The 21,392-nt window shown below is 34.3% G+C and overlaps 4 protein-coding genes and 1 pseudogene across 5 annotated transcripts in view; 3 read left to right on the top strand and 2 right to left on the bottom strand.

The window, feature by feature from the left end:
• The window catches only part of ECR1 (E1 C-terminal related 1), a 65,302-nt gene that overhangs the window by 36,471 nt on the left and 7,439 nt on the right, over positions 1-21,392 (top strand). The window lies entirely within an intron of this gene.
• Positions 2,703-6,478, top strand: LOC147559266 (nuclear transcription factor Y subunit C-3-like). Of its 2 annotated transcripts, none has more exons than XM_086661121.1 (2): positions 2,703-2,923; positions 5,420-6,478. In XM_086661121.1, the coding sequence occupies exon 2, from the start codon at positions 5,480-5,482 to the stop codon at positions 6,269-6,271; it is 792 nt and encodes a 263-aa protein (XP_086517247.1). In that variant the 5' UTR covers positions 2,703-2,923; positions 5,420-5,479; the 3' UTR covers positions 6,272-6,478. The 2 variants fall into 2 exon arrangements, with proteins under 2 accessions (XP_086517247.1, XP_086517248.1); XM_086661122.1 differs by having other exon boundaries at positions 2,726-3,003.
• Positions 6,605-8,635, bottom strand: MEF19 (mitochondrial editing factor 19). The gene has a single exon (XM_086661120.1). It carries the CDS (start codon positions 8,476-8,478, stop codon positions 6,778-6,780), a length of 1,701 nt encoding a protein of 566 aa, XP_086517246.1. The 5' UTR covers positions 8,479-8,635; the 3' UTR covers positions 6,605-6,777.
• LOC147559264 (uncharacterized) lies at positions 9,227-9,671 on the bottom strand (annotated as a pseudogene).
• LOC147559263 (F-box protein At2g27310-like) lies at positions 17,410-20,688 on the top strand. The gene is made up of 2 exons (XM_086661119.1): positions 17,410-17,918; positions 19,346-20,688. The coding sequence occupies exon 2, from the start codon at positions 19,380-19,382 to the stop codon at positions 20,502-20,504; it is 1,125 nt and encodes a 374-aa protein (XP_086517245.1). The 5' UTR covers positions 17,410-17,918; positions 19,346-19,379; the 3' UTR covers positions 20,505-20,688.

Genomic DNA, 21,392 nt, shown 5'->3' with positions numbered 1-21,392 from the left:
TCGGATCTCTTCATATCTGTTATTGAGTTTAAGTATTTAACGCTTTATAATACAATACCACTTTGAAACAATTTCTTTTTTCATGTGATAATTTGGTTACCCATTATATAATTGTCATTTCAATATAATCCCTTGTTTTAGGATTTTATGTTTCCTAATTATTTTGTTGTTATGAAAGTTGGTAATAGTTTGTGTCTCAAGCTAGTGTTATTCTATCAAAAAGTTCATTATCTTTGATGAAATAGTCACAATTTTATAAAGATTGAACATGGAATAAATATAGAAAATGAAGGTTACTTCCTTTTCACTTCACAAATGATTTAAGGACCTTGTTTTAATGGGCAAACAACAAAACATGTGAAAGAAGGTTAACCTAACTTCCCCTTGACAGAATTGACCAAGCTTATCAGTCACCTATTTGTATATTGCATTGAAAGTGAAAAATGGAAGAGGAAAAGTTTTCATTTTCTAGGGTTCCTGATTCATGTGGGATGATTCTCTTCTTTGAATAAAATGTAATTATTAAAAATCACATCCCCAAATGATTTTTGGCTCTCATGAATGAGTCATAAGTATCCCATACTGAAGGAGCATGTAAATTTTCTTAAGTTGTAACTCTACCCTCAGGGGTGGAGTGAATTTGTTATTGGGAGATTTGTTGTGTAGACCCCGTTTCTTATACTAATTGATTTGCTGTATGGACTCCTTTTTTCTAGTGTCAGACTTTCCCATAGTTTCGTTTGAATTATCAGCTTACCTCGAACCTTTGACCTCTAAAATGGAGTAAAAAAATATATTTAATCCACCTCGTGGGACTCCCACTTGAACCTCATGTTAGAGAAACCATTGTTTCTCTCTCATATGTTTAGACACGTGGAGAGAGAAACTCTTGTTTCTCTCACATGCGGTTCAAGTGAGAGTCCTAGGAGGCGGGTTGTGTAGTCTTGTTGATATGGAATACTAAACATCTTAGAGCAAGTCCAAGGGTGAGCGGTACCGGGCCCTTAAATTCACTTTTTCATTCAAATTTAAGGGCCTCAGCTCAGCCCCTCAAAATCAACTCCAAGGGTGAGCGGTCTCGGGCCCTCAATACGTGCATGTGGGAAACGCGTGTGTGGGTTTTTTGTGAGTGTGCGAAGAACTTGTGTATGTACGAAGCACTTGTTCTAACTATTTTCGAAATAATATTTTTTATCTAAGGTTGAAAAATTATTCGGGAACCGATACGTTAGATTTTAAAAAATGTGTGAGTTTTTGTTAAATTTTAAAAACAAACAATGTGTGAGTTTTTGTTAGATTTTTTTAAAAAATTAATCAAATTAACTAATTTTTTTTTTTAAAAAAAATTAACCGTTAGATCATTGTTGGATCACATCCACCGTTAGATGTGATCCAACATATAGCCGTTGGGGTTGTTCAGCTCTTGTTCAGCCGGCCTCTAATAAGGGCCGGTTGAACATGCCGGTTGAGGCTCAGGCCCAACCGGCTGTTAGTCCAAGGGGACAAACCGGGGGGGATGGGCCCTTAACTTGAATTAAGGGCCTCAGCCTCTTCCCCCTTGGACTTGCTCTTACGACTACAACCTAAGGATTGTTGGCGATTTTGGTGGGTAATACGTGGACAACCGAAATTTTTATGTGGACAACTGATATTTGGTGTACACAAAATCGACCTAAGGAGAAACGAAATTCTTACGTGGACAACATTATGAAAAGGAAGGAAAAATTTGGGTATTTAACAGAAGGGGAAAAGGGAGAATTGAAACCCTAGAAAGTGAGAAACTTGATAGGAATACTGATGGGTATGAAACTTCTAATTAACCTTCTACTACATTAGATTAATGGAAATATACTGCAAACAAAAATCTATTGATGTATAATCCTTCTGATAATGGGGAATTATCATTAACTGAAACTGAAAGGAATGAGAGGATTCAGGGTTTAACAAAAGAAATTAGTCGAACATATACTCAATTTCATGGAAACCTAATGGATTCTATGCCAAAAGAGGAAGACACAAATGGTTGTTGTTGGAAGAACCCCTGTCCGTACGCCATTTCTGAATCGTGAAGCCTAGAAAGCTAGAAGATATGATTTAGAAGATCTGAGAAAAAGCCCTAATCAATTTTATGTTGAATCTGTTGAGAAATCCGATAACCGACATAACTGTGTTAAGACACCTTCTCCTGCTTCGAGTGGTGATAAAATCACCATTCCTTACATGGGAAGAGATTGAAGGTACACCATTAAGATTGGAAGGTGAGGATACACAAAAATGGAAATGTACATCATTTTAGTATTCCAGATCCGCCTTCGCCTTCGAGAGATATCAAAGGTCATTCTTTATAGAGAGAAGTTGCTCGAAAATTGAGGGAAAGTAGAGAGATAAACGATGAAGGGGACAAAGACAAAAGTATAACCCTATAGATGATGAAGAGGAGAATTATTTCTACACCCAATTTGATTGTCCATATAAAAATTTTGTTTGTCCATATATTGGTCACCGAGATTTTTGATTCGGTCAAAGAAAATTCACAAAGTCAACCCGAATGTGAATATGGAAAGTGTATATAAAATTTCCCAACAACAATCACCTAGTGGTGCCATTTGGGCTTCCCACAGACCCAATGTGATCAATCCGTTAGTGCCCCTAAATAAAGCCCAAAACTACTTCCAAGTTCGGCCTAACTCTTTGTCCATTTTGTTTGTTTCAGACTAATAAAGATGGAAAAAGGACAGAGTATAGGCTGCCTGATTCTGTGTCTGAACCAATCTCTCTCTTTCTTTCAATTTCTATGGTAGAAAGTGGAGAACATTCCTTCCAGTTGTCTCGCATTCAAACCCTAACTTAGATCCTCTCTCTCTCTCTCTCCAATTCGTCAAAGAATCTCCAGTTTTTCTTCTTTCCAGTTCTTCTAATTCAGGTACCCTTCCTTCATCACTGAAATTTTCACTTTCCTAGGGTTTCAATTTGTTTGATTACGAAAGTGTGTCCTAAACGAAGGTATGATTTGATAATTAAAACTACAATCTTTGATTTTTCTTATCTCTTTATCTTAATTAATGTTGTTGTTGGATAATTATTGTGTTAAGACTTTTACTGTTCTATAACAATTATAGAGAGGGAATGAGGAACTGAATAAGATAGGTTATTTATGACTGAGAAAAAGACACTAGTCCTTTTTGGTGATTGATTATTATTGTGTTGCATCTAATTGATAGATCTTTCTGCTAAAATGTTAAATAAGATATTTCAGTTTCTGATTAGTTGGTTGATGTAAGAGTTCAGAGTCATAGATGCTCCTTTCAAGGATTACACATGTTTATTGTTTCTTCAACAGACAACTAGATATGTTGATCGACTTGAAAAAAGGAATACTATGAAACAGCAATGTTAGTCTCTGCCCAGCCACTATCCCGGCTGAATCCCAGACTGGGTATTTGGCCAAACAGGGTTTAGAGAGTAAAACATTCTCTCTCTCTCTCAATCCTGTCTGGAAACATACCCGGGATGTGATTCAGCCGAGATAGTGGTTGGGCAGATCTAACACGGCTGAATAGAAAAAGAGGTCAGAGTTTTAGTTGCTGACATAGTCATGTCAAAGCATATAAGACTTGATAACAGAACATATCAGACAACAAGAAAGTTTATAGCTACTCTTGAAAAGTAATTTATGTGGGCGATAGCCGTCATAAGAGATTTCCCATATCCTACCAAGTTTTTTTTGGTAATAAGTATCATTGGGACTGGGAGTGATTGGAACTCCTTAATCTTTATTAAAGTTTGTCCTACGTACAGTTTACGGAGAATTGGCTCAAAGCAAGGTTATGAAGCAAGCCATTAATGGCTTAACAACATATGTGGGTGTTAAATAACAAACGAAAACAATTACTTTGCTTCATCGTTTTTTATTACTAGGGTTTGTAGATGCGATACTTGCCCTCTTTTGATTTTTTTTAATGAAATTGATGTAGCTACAGTTGATTCCCTTCCTCGTGAAACTTTTGAAAAGGATTGGGTGTCACACGCTTCGTACACCGAGTAAAACGTGTTCTTAGATGCTATTTCTGCATTTTCTTTACTTTGCTTCCAGCTAATGTAATAGATTTCTTGACAATCACGCTTCCCTTCTATAAATTCACGATAGATTGTCGAGATCTATCAATTTTGAGAATTAAAACTCTCTGTTAGTAACTAGTGTCACTCATGGAGACGAAGGTTTGTCTATCTTTATTTTGATGAACCTCTTTCGATTGCTTATGTTTCGACTTTACAAGTTATGTTTGAGATTTTCAGAAACTGTGATCTGTTCTTCGTTATTATTCTGTTTAGCGTTTGTAACTGTCTCACGTTCTAGGGTTTAAGGTCGATTTAGGAATACATTGATAAATATAATTCCTGGTATCGAATGAAATTGGAAAGAGCGGTAAATTTGTTAGCAGCTGCATGGAGGGAATCATGCAACATCTAAATCATGAAGACTTCATGGGAAATATGGGATCTAGTGATCTGTCTTTATTAATCTCGATTAAACTCTGTTTAGAATCTAGATGTGTTAGCTTTATACACTTTTGGTAATGTTTTGTTTGTTTTGTGGTTTCACTTCAAAGGGTCCAGTTTTTTATAACTGCTGTTTTGTGGTGCTTTACGGTTATTTTTGTGAATTTTAAACTGTTCGGGTTAAATAGAGGGTAGAATAAGCTCCAAACCATAACTATGACACATTGTTGAAAATTTGGGAAGCAGCAAAATTTCCATAGAAGAATAACAAAAGGAACGTGCCATGGTCACTGTAATCTTAGCTGCCTGAGTTTAATATACATTATTGCCCACAGTTTACATTGATGAATGTGTTGGGATAGCCGTAATTGACCAAAATATATGCTGAAATTAAAATGTAAAGGTTTGGCCTCAAGACTTTCAAGGGCTATGAAATCCATGTAATTACCTGATACTGAAGAGCTTAACTATGCTTCACATGACTAGTGCGCACTCGCTTATGAAGAGACAATGTCAACCTCGGTAGTATTATTATACAGTTTAAATCTTTTGATTTATATGGGGTGATACCTCATTTGGTCTCACTTTTATAATTAGTTTCTATCCATGTTCCCTGAATTTCTCCTTATATTTGTAGGAAGATGATAAAGAAAGAGACCATGAACTTTCTAGTTTATGATGAATGTTTAATTTGCATCTCGATGTTTTTCTTGGATTTCTCATCGTCTTTGATTGGATGTTTAATTTGCATCTCGATGTTTTTCATGTTTGCATCTTCAAAACTATGTCCGAGGTTAATTAGTATTGATAGTAGATTTCAGGATGCATCTTCATGACTTATTCTACTCTTTCCTTGTCTTTGTATCTTGCTATATAATTAACAAGTAATTTCGTCTATTTCGTTTTCTACTGTTTGCAGTTTTATTATAGCCAGATAAGTGAAAACACAAGTTTTGTTTCTGACTCTTATCCGATCATAATGGATCAACAAGGGCATGGACAAACCCCCGTCATGGGCGTGCCCGGAAATGCCGGTCAAATACCTTATGCCGCAACTCAATTTCAGTCGAACCAAACGATAGGGGCGCCTCCAGTAGGTTCCGTTCTATCTCCTACACAGACATCTGGATTTCCTCCTTCCCAAGCTCAACTAGCTCAACACCAACTTGCTTATCAACAAATCCATCAGCAACAACAACAACAATTGCAGCAACAACTCCAGATCTTTTGGGCAAGCCAATTCCAAGAAATTGAACACACCACCGACTTCAAGAACCACAGTCTCCCGTTAGCAAGAATCAAGAAGATCATGAAAGCAGACGAAGATGTGAGGATGATAGCAGCAGAAGCTCCTGTAATCTTCGCCAGGGCTTGTGAAATGTTCATCTTGGAGCTAACACTTCGCTCTTGGAACCATACTGAAGAAAACAAACGACGAACCCTTCAAAAGAATGATATTGCTGCAGCAATAACAAGAACTGATATCTTCGATTTTCTTGTCGATATTGTCCCGAGGGAAGATTTGAAAGATGAAGTACTTGCTTCGATCCCCAGAACTGGTAATGTGCCAGTCGGAGCTCCAGCAGATGCTTTTCCTTATTATTATATGCCCCCTCAGCATCCAGGGCAGGTTGGAAGTGGAGGGATGATGATGGGTAAACCAGTGGGTGATTATGGACAGCAACCTCATCCATATATGGCCCAGCAGCAGATGTGGCCACAACCACCACAACAACAAGAAGAGATCAATGAGGAGGAAATTGGCAGATAAATTGCAAGAGAAAAATTTGAGTTCATGAATAATGATTTTAAAAGTTTTATATTTATCTACTACTTTTCTAAGTGAAACTGAATAATGATTATAACAGTATCTGCTCAATTGTATTTTTCAGCAGAAATACTCTTGTTTGACTGTTATCGTCTCATGCTTTATGAGCTTCTTTTGTTATTAAGAAAGTCAAGTGAAAGATGTGAGATCTGATTTTGCTTTCTTAGGTATTGTTATTGAGCTTGTTTTCATTTTTCTCCGTTAAGTCTGGCTCGACCCCAAACAGATTTCGAACAGTTTCTTTCTTTCTTTCATGGCATTGTAAAAAGAACAAACTTCAAAAATGCTTTTAAAGCTATTTTATTAGGAAGTTAATTTGTTATATCAAGTACTTTAAAAATCTCACAAAAACTATGAAATTACAAGTCTTTTAGACTAAAAGAATGTATGAGTATAAAACACAAACAATCTCAATGAAGCCTCCACAGAAATTGTTTTTGGAGAGAATTTCATCCCTTGATTTCAAGAGAACTCCATCCATGACTTCTCTTAAAAGATTTACTCTTTATCATCTCTCTAACCATTTCAACTCCTTTCCATCTTCCTGCCTTAGCATATATATTAGATAGAAGAACATAAACTCCTTCACCTTGAGTTCCCAACTCCATTATTCTCTTCCTCACTCTATCCGCTAAATCAATATTTTCGTGAATCTCACAACCATTTAAAAGAGCTCCCCATATTGCAATATTCGGTTCGATTGGCATGTTTTCAACCATTTTCTCCGCTTCAATTAACCGTCCGGCTCTACTCAAAAGATCAACCATGCAACAATAGTGATCCAACATGGGTTCTAAACCATACCGGGTTTTCATCGAATCAAAATGCATTAGTCCTTCATCAACCAACCCTCCATAGCTACAAGCACATAAAACACCTATATATGTTATATGATCTGGTTTTACTTCATCTTCTCTCTGCATTTCTCTAAATAGATCCAATGCTTCATGGCTATGGCCATGCATGGCTAAACCTTTGATCATACTAGTCCATGTTATTACATCTTTCCTCTCCAAACCATTAAAGATCTTAACTGCACTTTCTGTATCTCCCGTTTTCGCGTACATGTCCATAAGTGAAGTACCAATGGCAACATTGTTGCTAAAATTGGTTTTCTTTATATAACCATGAAGTCCTTGGCCTAGAACAAGACCTCCTATATTAGCACAAGCACTAAGTAAGCTTAAAAATGTCGTTTCGTCTGGCTCTAACCCTGACATTCCCATACCCACGAACAAATCTAGGGCATCCCAAGCTTGCCCATATTGATTATAAGCACCGATTAATGAATTCCATGCCACAATATTTTTTTCAGGCATCTCATCGAAAAACTCCCTAGCTACCCTTAACTTGCCACATTTTGCATACATATCTAAGATTGCTGTATTAAGAATTATACTCGAGTTTGAATCTGATTGAGTAGAAATAAAACCAACTCTGTCAACTAAATCATGTATCGATTTTCCTGTTTCGATGTCTCTATTCTGAGCACAAGCAACTAATACATTCACAAGAGTGATCTCACTAGGCTCGACTCCTCGAAATCTCATCTCTTTAAATAACCTAATAGCATCAGTAGCTCTTCCATTGTTGACATAACCTGCAATTAAAGTAGTCCATGAAACAACATTCTTGTGGGGAATTTTATCAAACACTTGTTCAGCAGCTAAAATATCTGCACAAGATACATAAAAATGGATCAAACAAGTTGAAGCATACAAATCAAACTCAAACCCAGATTTTATAATCCGATTATGAACACATTTTCCATAATTGTGATCATTGATTGTTGAACAAGCTTTGAGTATAAAAGGGTAGGTGAAATTATCAGGAGAATAACCCAATTGTTGCATTTCTCTGTAAATGAACAAAGCTTCATGTGGATTATCAGAATTTGAGTAACCTTTGATCATGGAGTTCCAAATATAAACACTAGGATGATCAATTTGAGTAAAAATTGATTCAGCATAATCAAGATTAGTGGGTTTAGAATTTGTGAAGAAATCTATAAGTTTACTTAAAGGGATTATTTGTTTGATGAGAGATGTAGTGATCATGAGACCATGTAGGTGCTTTATCTCTCTAAAAGTTTTACATTTTTCTAACAAAGGAAGGATGGTTTTTGCCCTATAGTAGTATTTTTGGTTCATGGGTATTGTTGTTTGTTGAGTTTGAATTTGGAAGAGCAATCAACGGCTATCTAAAATGTCTATAATTTATGATGGAAATAATGGTCATGATGAGTTTTGATAAAATCTAAAATTCCATTACGTATTAAATTGAAGATGTTCACATCTCTTGCAAGTACTATTTAAGGGTATTAGATAAGACACAGACAGTTCTATCCAACACTTAATGTTACATTAGCATACTTTATGGGAGATTAGTAGGGTAATTTAGTTATCGAAGTACATTACAAGTTGAAAAAAAATATATATTTGAATGGAGGAGCCCTTGTGACGACGTTAAGCGCGTTATAAGCGACACATTATAAAAGTAAGTTGTATGATCTTAGTCTACTAATCTCACTCTAGTAAATATGCACTTACATTGCCGAAAACAAATTACTTACATTTTCAAAATTGACGTCTCAAATGACACATAGATAATATCTCCTTATGTATTTATCGTATACCACCTCCGTGACGAGGGTGCTTCTAAAGGCACCGGGCCGAAGGCTGTTAGCATCCGGAAATGTTATTGACTCGGGTCAATGACCCGAGTTCTATATAAGCACCGGTCTTTAATGTGGGTGACGTTCACCTTCTTTTGTTTCTTCCAACTTCTTTCAAAATAAAAAGAATCCCAATGATTTCAGAATCAAATACACCATTAAACTGAATTTCAGAATCAAATACACTATTAATCAACTTATTTAATTGAAAGTGTAATGATAGATTAACTGATGATTAAAAATGGTACCGTGTGATGTTGTTTATCAATGCAATTAAGATCTTTGTAATACTCTGTTTCAATGTACTCCTCTCTTACTTGTTCTTGGGCACCATCAAAAACCAATTCCTTCAAAAAACCCAGAGAGATAATAAATGAAGAAACAAGGGTCAGATAGAATGTTAGAGAGAGAATGAGAGGGAAAGATAAATGAAGAAAAGTTGATTACCAGAGGAGGGTGATTTTGGAGAAGCTGAAACTTGGTTAATTATGGGGTGATATCATCGACGGTGTTGGGATCATGATAGTGAGAAGAGTAATCGCTACGTTGAGGTTTGGAATGGCGTTTAGGGGCGAGAGAATCAAAATGCTTCCTAGTTTCATCTTCATTCTTTGCTTCTTCCTCTAATGTCAGATGAACGTCGCTTCTGTTTGGCCTCTCTTTCGACATCTCTCTATAGTTTCTTCTCAGTCTTTCTTTCTCTCTCTAGATGATGGATGATATTATGTGCCAAAAATAATATCAGCTAATACTTATCCGGAAGAAGAAGAAGGATTACCTTGTCCGTGACGGTAGAGTTCCGTTTGCTTAGGGAGAGAAAGTTTGAAATTAGGATTTGGGTTGGTTTTGCGAGAGATGGATGGAAGGGTCAAGGGTTCGGGTTAACTGATAAGGGACCGGTGCCTACATAGTTGGTTGGTGCTAATAGAGAAAGGGGCGGTTGGGCCAGGTGCTAACAGAGGTGGATGCTAACAGCCTTTTGGTCTGGTGCCTTTACAAGCACCCCCCTGATGATTGTGACAAACGGCTGACCTTCTCTTGTCATTTCTAGCAAAGATTAAACTCCGACTTACCTAAAAAAGGAAGAAATTGCATCTACTTAATCTTGTTTATATAATTGTTGTGATTTTAAAGAAACAATAGTTTATTTGACTTAAACAAAACAAAACAAACAAATTTTAAGGATGTAAATCTACAAATTTTCATCACTTGTGCATTTCATGGATGGGAGAACTACTATGTGAAGTCTCAAATTCATGTTTTTTGTATCATAGTTTCTTTCCTTTTCTTGTTTCAGTTTCTCCTCAAAATCGCCTGATAAGCCCAAAGATCTAGTTATCCTAGAGTTATAGAACTTGTATTTTTATTATGCACAATTATTCTTAAGATTTTTGCATTTTCACATATAGGCGGGGTTCCCTTTGAGTCGTGTTATATTATCTACGTATCAAGTATCCTACGGAAACAGTTCAACAAAAAAAAAAAGTATCCTACGGAAAAGAAAAGTATCCTATGTAAGTCTCTTCAACAAAAGAAAAAAAAGTAACCTACCTAACCACAAAATTAACTACTGCCTATTATTGTAAGTCCATTTACATAAGAGTTAATTCCTATATGGCCCCCTACTTTGTGACCAGCTTCCTTTATGGCCCCCTTTTTTTCGTAAATTCAAATATAGCCCCCTATTTTCAAGTAAATGTCATTACTACCCTTCTAAATTCTAAATTTAAAACATTAAAAAAAAATTATTTCCACCTCACCCCTCTCTCTCTCCACCTCATCTCTCTCTACAACTCACCCCTCTCTCTCTCCAACTCACCTCTCTCTTCTCCGGCAAGGTAGCCGGCCGGAAAATTTTCCGGCCAGCGACCTTCAAATCTATAAAAAAAAAAAATTAGAGAGAGAGAGAGAGGAGAGAGAAATTTTTTTTTTTTTTTAAATTAGAGAGAGAGAGATTTCATTAAGATTGGATCTGATATTGTTTATTTGAGATCTGATTTTGTTATCCTGTTAAGTAGATTAATAAAGGTGGCATTTTTATGTAATTCTTTTTATTTTTTTGGTGGATCTTTGATGCACATTTCAGGTTGATCTTTGAGGGAATACTTGTTGGAGAAATTGGAATTGATTGAGTAAAAATAGTTAGGGTTTTGAGTGTAATTTGGAAGGGAATTTGACATTATTGAACGGGATTAGTTATTAATGAGTGTTGGTTATTGCTCCATTTTGGATCTGAATAGATTTGTTGAATGCATTTGATAATATTTGAATCAGAAGGAAGTCACTTTCATTGCCCTGTTAGTTGAATTATTTGAAGACATAGAAATTTTGGTTCAATGCTTGTAGGAATTGGATTCATTCTTCATTACAAAGATAGGAGAAGCTCAGATCTTATGTTGGGTTCTATCTTTTTCAATTATTTGACATTAAGGCTAAAGGGTTGAGTCCAATTTTTTCGTGGGGGGTTCTTAGATGGAAAAAGGAGGTAGCTTTATAACATAGTTTGGACATGAGAAGCTCCTCCTCGAGTCAGCACATTTCATCAAAGAATCCAACAAACCCTCAATACTAATCTTCCCAATTTCTTCTGTTTTCTCATTAGAATTAACAGTATTAATGATAGAATGAGAAGAGGAGATAGGAGCACTAGCATTTTCTCTGTTTTTCTCTAATGGCTTTGATGGTGAAGGTTGTGGCAATGGTGATGACCCAATCACTTTCCTATTCAATGTGGGTTCTCCAGATTGTAATGTGGTGGTGGGTTTTGAAGAAGAAGAAGAAGAAGAAGAAGAAGAAGAAGAAGAATTGGGGAAAAAAATAAGAGATAAAAGAGGGAACTTGAGATCTGTAAGAAGTTGAATCATAGACAGAGATTGAAGAAGAATAAGAAGAAGAAGAAGAAGAAGAATGGGTATAGAAGATATTACTTAACCATGGTGATGAAAAAATAGGAGAAGGTCTAAAAACCATGAAAGCAGTAAAAATAATAAAAGTGGAGATGAACCCATAAGCAAGAACCATTATTCTTCTTGTACTAAAAACATAGGATAGATTTTTAATGTCTGTAACAATGGTTGCTCCTCCATCTACCATACCGGATTTTTTTACAGAGAGAAAGTTTTAGAGAGAGAGAAACTCTGTATTTTGTAATCTATCTCCTTAAATACTCCAATTTATGAGAGAAACTCTGTATTTTGTAATCTCTCTCCTTAAACAAAAAAATTTAGAGAGAGAGAGAGAGAATTTTTATTTATTTTTTAGATTTGAAGGTCGCCGGCCGGAAAATTTTCCGGCCGGCGACCTTGCCGGAGAAGAGAGAGGTGAGTTGGAGAGAGAAAGAGGGATGAGTTGTAGAGAGAGATGAGGTGGAGAGAGAGTGAGAGGGGTGAGGTGGAAATAATTTTTTTTTTAATGTGTTAAATTTATAATTAAGAAGGGTAGTAATGACATTTACTTGAAAATAGGGGGTCATATTTGAATTTACGAAAAAAAAAGGGTCATAAAGGAAGCTGGTCATAAAGTAGGGGGCCATATAGGAATTAACTCTTTACATAAATATAGTCTAATAGTTTGAACAAATATTAATTTCTCACATCTTTGACCCCCACTAACCAAATCAGAATCATCATTACATAGAGTATAGAAGAATTATGAGATCTTCTTGAAGTAGAGGTGAGTCACAATCTTTTGTATTTTTGAAAATAAAAGTGTTTTGACCATCTTAATGAAAGCTATTTAATACTTTTAGTAGAAAAATACACTTTGGTATGTTAAAAGTTCAATGTGTGAAGTAGACTTTAACCTAACAAACATTTAAGCTATAAGTAGGTTGTTGACCTAGCTCTGATATGAAGATATCTAAAATTAATCAACTTGAGAGTTGTATGCATAATTTTATTGTCCTTATTACTGTATTAAAAAACTATTAGAAAAAGTAGTCTTAAAATTCATTTTACGCCACTAATGGGTAATCAGTTTTGGCTCCGCAAAAATTGACGATTAGTTTAAAGAACTTTGTACTAATCTAAGTTTTAAAATCATTAGGTAAAAACCATAATTGAACCGAAGGTCCCCGATTTTTTTTTTACTAAAATACGCTTGTTCTTAATCTCATAAATTCTAGTAATGCAATATGATTGTTCATATCGTATTATAAACTATTTTATCGTTTTTATGGATATTGACTACTATCCTATTCTTTTGTAGTGTGCAATACCATCTGGGCTATCAGGTGTTGATTATGAACCACCTTATGGCAGACCTTCTTTTTATGAGCATTTTATGAACATTCATGATACATTGGGTAAGAAAAGAGAATTGTAATGATTTTTATTAATTTATCTAGCTATTAAATAAGATCTTTTTAAGGAGTAGTACAAGAGAAAAGTTTTAACAATGGACAATGTGAGACTATATGTTCTAATATTCCCCCTCAAACGAATGACTTTTGCTAGTAAACTTCATGAGTTTGCTAAAAAAACAAATTGTAGATGTTGTTATTTTGTTGTTGTTGTTGATGTTGTTCTTTGTTGTTGTTGTTGTTGTTGTTGTTGTTGTTGTTTTTCTTTTCTCCATTTGAAGAAAAGTTAGCACCATTGCCAGGTCTGTTTTGACAATGACGAACCATTGTCCTCCTGTCTGTTTTAACAATGACTAACCATTGTCCTATCTATTTTGACAATTACTAACCATTACCCGGTTGACAATTACTAAGCATTGTCCGATTGACAATTATTAACAATTGTCCGGTTTTGTTTATAGTTCTTTCTATCTTTGTTTTAATAACCATCACACGATTATTACCCCAACATCATCGATGCAATTCAAGCCTTTTATCTACTTGATGTTGTACTTTGTTAAACATAAACACTAGCAATCATCGTTCTTGACATTTCCCACTTCAATTCCTCTTTTATACTTTTTCTCTTATGTCCTCTTCATTTGATCATATTAGAAAAGTTTTAATAGAACAAACATTTGAGAGTTCTCATCTTGGATATAAGAAGTATGAGTAAATCAAGCAAGAGGATGAATTCGCTTGCCATTAACGAACCCACAAATATGTTTACAAAAACAACAAAAGAAAACCTTCTATGAGAATAAGCTTCATCTCTTTCGCACATTCTATCAAACATGTGGTGTGCATCATTTAGTATATCAAAATTTTGGACAACTATAAGTATAGTTTCAAGATAAACGTGGGGTAACTAACTAGTTTAAGAAAAGCCCATGAAATCTTTCCCCATCTCTAATAACTTTTCAATTTCTCACATTTCAAATATTCCTTCATTTAAATGACCATTGATCCACATAGATTTCATGTTGTGGAGAGCTTAAGGCATTTGAAATGCTTGATCTTTTGATTTCTTAAACAAATCACTCTTGTTTTGATTTCTTCTTCTTGTTAATCTTCATCATTTTCAAATACTATTGAGCAAAGTATTGGATAGTGACTAGATTTGAACAATAGAAGAAAACTACTCTTATTTGAAAAAAAATACTAAAGTTGAAGCAAAAACTAAAAATCGGCGGACGGTAAGCATTAATGGGGTATCGCCGTCGGCAAAGCAGAAGACTAAAAACGACTAACTATTACCCCAGAAAGAAACGTAAGCTTTGATACCATGTAAGAAAAGAGAATTGTAATGATTTATCTAGCTATTACATAAGATCTTTATAAGGAATAGTACAAGAGAAATTTTTTAATAATTGGACAATATGGGACTCTATATTCTAATACATTGTGACAAGTATGTTATTACGTTCATAATATATTATGACAAATATCTCATTTTGTTCTCCAATTCAAGTACAAAATCATTTCTCTTTCTAAACTATTTTTGTTTCTCGTATAGCAGGTTATAATAAAAAATAATACTTTTTGAACAGGCAAAACACAATATAATTGTTCATAATAAATTATGTACAAAAACAATCATTATGAACTATTCATATTACCTAAATAAATGTTGTGATACGTAATTTCCAACTCGTTATTTTTCCTGTGTGATGTGTAAAAAAGGAGATTTGTTCAAATTTTTAGACTACTCTTAAGATGAGGCTATTTGGGAAATCCCATAATTAAACAGAAGGTCCAAAACCGAATTTTCAATGTATTATGATCGGACTTATTTCAAACTTTATATATATATATATATATATATATATTTTCGAAGAACAACCTTTTTTTAGGTGACCAATCATAATGTATTTGATAATTATCATATTTTGTTCTTCAACTCGAATACAAAATCGTTTGTTCTATACTTCTTTTGTTTCTTGTATATTAAGTTATTGACAAAAAAATAATACGTTATGAAAAAAGACAACACAACGTTGTTCATAATACATTATGATTAGAAACGATCGTATACTTTTTTAGGATTTTTTCCCTCTATATCTAGAAATTTTGTATTTTTTAGAACATATTATGAATTGTCATACTACCTAAATATTTGTTCATAATATATTGTACGTCATGTAGAAAAAAATAAAAAATTGTCATTTTCAGTTTGTGGACCTCCTATCTTTTTTTTTTTTATCGAGAGGGGATCTCCAACCTACTTCTGGACTTGAAATGGACTTTAGCCCAAACTCTATTATTATTATCATTATTATTATTATTATTATTATTATTATTATTTATTATTATTACTACTACTATTATTATTATTATTATTATTATTATTATTATTATTATTATTATTATTATTATTATTATTATTATTATCAGCTGTTGAATACCCAATTTTATTTTGTTTTTAAGTTATAAAAACAAGTTATATTTTGTTTGGTTAAAAATCTAAATATTTGTATTTTGTTTAATTAAAAACTCAATATGTTTTTGCAACCGTCTCGCAAGTTGATTCAATGTTTTAACAAGGTGTTGCTAACCTCTGGTAAGTTGTTGCAAATTATGGAGAATACTAAAGAATTGAAGACTAAAAAAATAAGTAATCATTTTTCACCAGAACAAAATTTTATAGGAAGTTTCGATCAAATTTCCCTAGTATTATTAAGTTTTTTTTGTTGAGAAGTATTATTAAGCTTGTGCTCGACGGAAACCGCGTTAAGCATACCTTTTTTTTGATGAAAGATGTTAAGCATACTTGATAAAATGTATGCTTTCCTTAAACATACATTGTCTATATTTAATATTTGATAGGGGAGACTATATATACAATACAAGTAGTGTAGAACTATTATGTCAAAAATCCTTTCCTTACACCTCAATTAGGTTATCCATCTCCTTCCTCTGTCTCTATCACTTGTTTTGTTGTAGAACCACTACATTTACCATATTTCTCTTTCCTATCACTATGGGGAGCACAGGGGTCAGGGTGACTGGAATAGTATACAGATCAATTATTATGAGATGAAAGTTTTTGTATGTTTGTTTTAGTCATTTGACCCCATTTATACTTAGAGAGTGACTTCTTTGGATTAACTCAAGTGATGTTTGGTCCTTTTGGTCCTGTTGTTGAATTCACATCTAAATATAGATTGTCTAAATTGGTTCGACCGAGATTTTGGTCTTTTGATTCCAAAGTTACTATTTCCTTTCACAAGAGAGAAGATGCATGTAATACCGCCCCCACCCTCCCTTCTTAATCTGGGTTGTAGTTATACTCTTATGTAGCTTTTTTTTTTTTGAATGGTCAGCGTGTCTCGAATTCTTGACCTCTAAAATGGAAGATTATACCTCTTACCACTTTAACCAAGAGTTGTTGACTACTCTTATTTAGTTATATAAGTTTATGTGTTCCGCAAAAAAGAAAAGAAAAGAAAAAGAGAAGATGCCTACCAATACCATACGAAGACTTTCAACAAAAAAAAATACCATACGAAGAATAATCAGGTGAGTGTGTAACACATTCTTATAGATCTTTTTTTTGTTGAAAACATTCTCTTCCATTTTAATAGCCAATTTCTCTAGTACTAAAACTGTACTTTGTATTGATGTCCGATCGTCGGGCTTACCCACCACACGCGATAAAAACCTTCCGTTGAAAATAGGGAGAGAAATGTGGGTAGTTATTCTAACCAATTTTGACTGATTTACATAAATACTCTTCTTTTTTAGTGTATTACATAAAATGATTTTATATTATCTGTCGGATGTGTTCCCAACTAAGTCTCTAAAATAAAATGGACGGCCAGACTTATCCCTTGGATAACCGACTGATCTGTTTTAATATAATAGATTTCTATATGGAACTGTATTAACATTATTTTGCATGATTTTTTTTTTTTTGTTGATCTATTATTTTGTATGATTAGTAGAGAAGTTCAAAATTTGGGTGGAAAGCCAAGGTCTAGTTATCCACTCTTATATGATTCTAGGTCATTCCAACTCAATCTCAGGACTACAAGGACATCCTGATGTTTGCAAATGTCACTAACCAATGCCCTAGATTTTCATTTTTCAGCTATGACATGCCATTTTGACCATATACCTAAAAATGAGTCAATTGCTACTGATGTGATTTTTCCATCTCCACATGATCGGTTAGTTGAGTAAACGGTCAGGATTTATAGGCTTTTCAAAATATAATACGTGGCAACATCTAAGAGGATGACATTCAACTAACAGGCATTTAAGTAACAAAATAATGTTGCCAAGTTTGTAGTTTGAGCATATTTAATGGAAAATGTTGGTCATTCTGATTGGATGTTTTCAGTAGAAGGAAAGACAAAGGGTTTGTTTACCTTGAAAACCCTTTCAAAAATCTGTGAAGAACAAATTGGGGGAAGGAAGATTTCTTTGAATCACCCTCATCTTTCATTAGGATTCCCATCAATTGTCCTGAAATTGAAGACCCAATTTCTCTAAAAAAAATTGAAAATTGATTACCCATTTTTCTAGGTTTAATCAAGAGATTTCTGGGGAGGTAACAATGGTGAATGTTTGCTAAGGTGAGGGTTTTTGATTCTCTTTCATGGGTTACTTATTTTTTTTTCATTTCAGTGATAACATCTCTAGACTTTGTGTTTGTGTGTTGATGTTATTATTGTTCATATCATGTGGTTTGATTATTAGCTGTAAATTTAGTAAATTCAAGTAGGATTCTTGATTTGGTGATGTGGGTTCATGTTGTTTTCTTGTTTCTAGGGTTTTTGTTTAATATCTTTTGTTTGAACTAATCTATTTGGTGAATTTTTTTTGCTCATCACTGTTTAGTAGTTTATAATGAATTGATAATGCAGAATAGGTTTGAGGTCTTACTGTTTGGTTGTTTGCTTGAATCAGGGTTCTTCACTGTTATATGAATGATTGTCTAGGTTAAGGTTAATAGAGCTTTTTGCTCAATGTTGATTCATCTTCATATCTTATTTTACTAAAAAAAAGCGAAACAGTAGAAGAAGGATCAAGCCTCCCAAGTTCATGATTTTGGGATAATTAGGAGTATGAAAGAAGCCTCACTTTCTACCACCTAATTAGATATGATTCTTAATCAACTAATTTGGGCTTTACTAAGTTGATAACTCTCATATAAAATGAGAAAGTTAAACCTGTAACGATGAAGTAGCTTTAGTGCTTAGAGGGCAATTATCGTTGTTAAGACTTAACACAGACTATGTGTAGAACATTGTTGCCATCTCCACGACTTCTCTGTGTATAAGCATCAAAGTTCTTGGCTTATTGCTAAATAAGTGGAAATTTTTGAGTCATGATCACTTTAAAGTTTCTTTCATGCATCTATCTTTACACATCGACTTATCTTCTTACTTTTACCTTATACGTCAATTATTTTTCTTCGCCGTTGTTTTTCTTTTAGCACCGGGAACTGGTTTTGTTATTCGGATTAGACGACGTCACCTCTCTAAGGGATATGGAGTTGAACTTATGTGTTTAACCAGCCATGATTCAGCTCAAAACCTTTTGGACTTTATCGAACATGGGGTAGCTCTCATTGGTTTATCATATTTTCCGACTCAATCCATACCAAGTGTGTCAAATACTACTCTCTAGGCGTTAGTCGTCCTTAAAGCTCCATTAGTTATTGAAGAAACCACCCAAGAGATGGTCAAACTAATATGTTCAAATTCATGTAATTTCATAATCTTGTATCGACTTTCGATTTTTATCTTTAGAGATTAAGTTCTTGAAAAGTGTTTTGGTCTTTCCGTTTGTTCATGGATTTGAATGGGTTACCTCTTGTTGAGGTTTTCTTTAAGCTCATCTGTCAAAGAAATTCTCGTTGTAGCTCTACTAATTAAACCACTAAAACACAATTTTTCTAATCAAGGTTTACGCTTTAAATACTTGTTCAACTGTATAAATCTCCATCTAAAACACCCACAAACCAATTGCTTGTTGAACTTTATCTTTCGTTTTGCAGTTTGTGATTATGATTTCTGGATGATCAAAAGATTATGGTAATGTCGGTTGCACAATTTGGAAGTATGGCATTGTTAAGCAGCGATCTTTGCCACGACATATTAGGGCGTCTTGATGGTACAACTCTGGCTAGTGCAGCTTGTGCTTGTGCTACTTTTTGCTCAATCTCAAAAGAAGAAAAGATTTGGGAAAATGTATGTCATTCTTTATGGCCTTCTACTAAAAGAGATGATATTAGAAGTTTGATTGCATCGATCGGTGGGTTTAGAAAGTTCTATGCAGATTGTTTCCCACTTATCGTGAACAAAGAAGTTTCTATTTCTCAGTGGGACACCTATCTTGATTACCCGGAAGGATGGGGCGAAGCTGATTATTATGGCGATATTGATGAATTTGTAAGTGTTTCACCTTCAGATTTCGTCTCTATTGTCGATATAAGATACAAAGATAAAGTAATATACTCAAAGATCCTTTGGGGTATTCCGGATTCAAATGGCTTCAATGGTTGGTTCGATAATTGCCCTTTTCGTATTGATCTACTTAGCTATTCAGGCGATGCCCATGAAGATGAAGTCACTTTGTCGGTTCTCGATGGACTTCCACAAGTTAGATGCATAGAGAGAGAAAGAAAAGACGGGAAGCTTTGGAGGGAACTCCGTGACGGTATTAGACTTAGTTGGATAATTGTGAACAAGAAAGTTAACCAAGCTGCGAATATTTCTAGTTGGATTCCTTTAGGAGGGCAAAGACATTGGCCAACCGATAAGGATTTCTTGATTCGTTTTGGATCCATTCTTCCTGCAAAAGATATTCTTCCATGTCAAGTAGTAGAATGTATCCTCGTTATGAAGTTTCGTGTTATTTTAATGGCAGAAGGAGAAAGTAATCAAACAACACTGAAACTAACAGAGTTAAGTATGCAATTAGAAGACATGGAAGGAGCTCATGTTAACGGGCGGAACAGCTTATTGGTTCTTAAGGAAGCATTGAATTGTCGAAGGAGCAAAAATTATAGCGAAGTTCTTGAATCTTGTCATATGTATTCGAAGGTGCAGAGTGAGTTAAAAGAAGAGAAAATGAGAAATGAAAGTCGTTTAGATCGACTATGCATCTTAACAGGGATCACTGCATTTTTTACTTTCTGGTATTACGTTTTGTGAACGGATCAAGCTTCGTTCGTTCGACAAATTTTGCCCGTGAGCAAGCTTTTCGTAAAGCACAAGAAGGATCATTAAATTTCATGTTGTAGTATATAGATAACCTCTAAAAATCACTTTCTTTATGATAAATGTAATTAGAACAAGTAATATATGTCATTTTGAAATTATTGGTAGTTTTATTCAATGTATCGGCTATTCTTGAGAAACATGTAAACGAAAATCTTTCAACCAAACCCATCGATTCAAACTCCAAATGCTGGTGAAAGTTATGATTAAAAAAATATGACCTTTTATCTAGTGTCTTGTTTTCTTTAAGTAAAAAAAATTGCTTTAAGTAAAAAAAATTGCTTTAATACTTGAGAAATGAGACTTGTTACCGGATTCATGAAAAGATCAATACTATTGTATACTAGATTGGCAGAAAAACACAGGTGAATCCCTCTATAACTCCAGAACAGATTATGGAGTAATCATCAGAGATGTTATATTGCAGTAGCTAAAGGCCATGAGTTACAAGGGATTGAAGTTGGTCTAAGACTTCTGTTGTCTCCGTCAACAACCCATGTTTGGAGTGGTTGGCAAGTTGGTTTCTACCTTCTAAGTCTCGAATTCGAGACACAGATACTATATTACCTTTCTACAAAAGAAGTAAGAGTGAATATTCAGTCATTGCGCCTAAAATCTTAATTCGACTTTGAACGAGTCTCTCCTCCCCGGCATTGCCCGGTCCATATGGAGAAGGATAATCAACTTGAGAACCTTTGTTTGTAAATTTCCAAATTGAACACTACTGGGAACACAAACAAAATAACAAATTGTCTATATAGTTGGAGAGCAAACTTTTCTAATGAAATTGTGAATCTCAATACGTTCAGTTATCAGTTGTTG

The sequence above is a fragment of the Eschscholzia californica genome, unplaced genomic scaffold (genome assembly GCF_041429995.1).
Source record: "Eschscholzia californica isolate CP2 unplaced genomic scaffold, dmEscCali1.0.p SCAF_2, whole genome shotgun sequence".
Classification (NCBI taxonomy): Eukaryota; Viridiplantae; Streptophyta; class Magnoliopsida; order Ranunculales; family Papaveraceae; genus Eschscholzia; species Eschscholzia californica.
The sequence above is the reverse complement of the archived record's forward strand: the minus strand, read 5'-3'. Positions and strand labels throughout refer to the sequence as shown.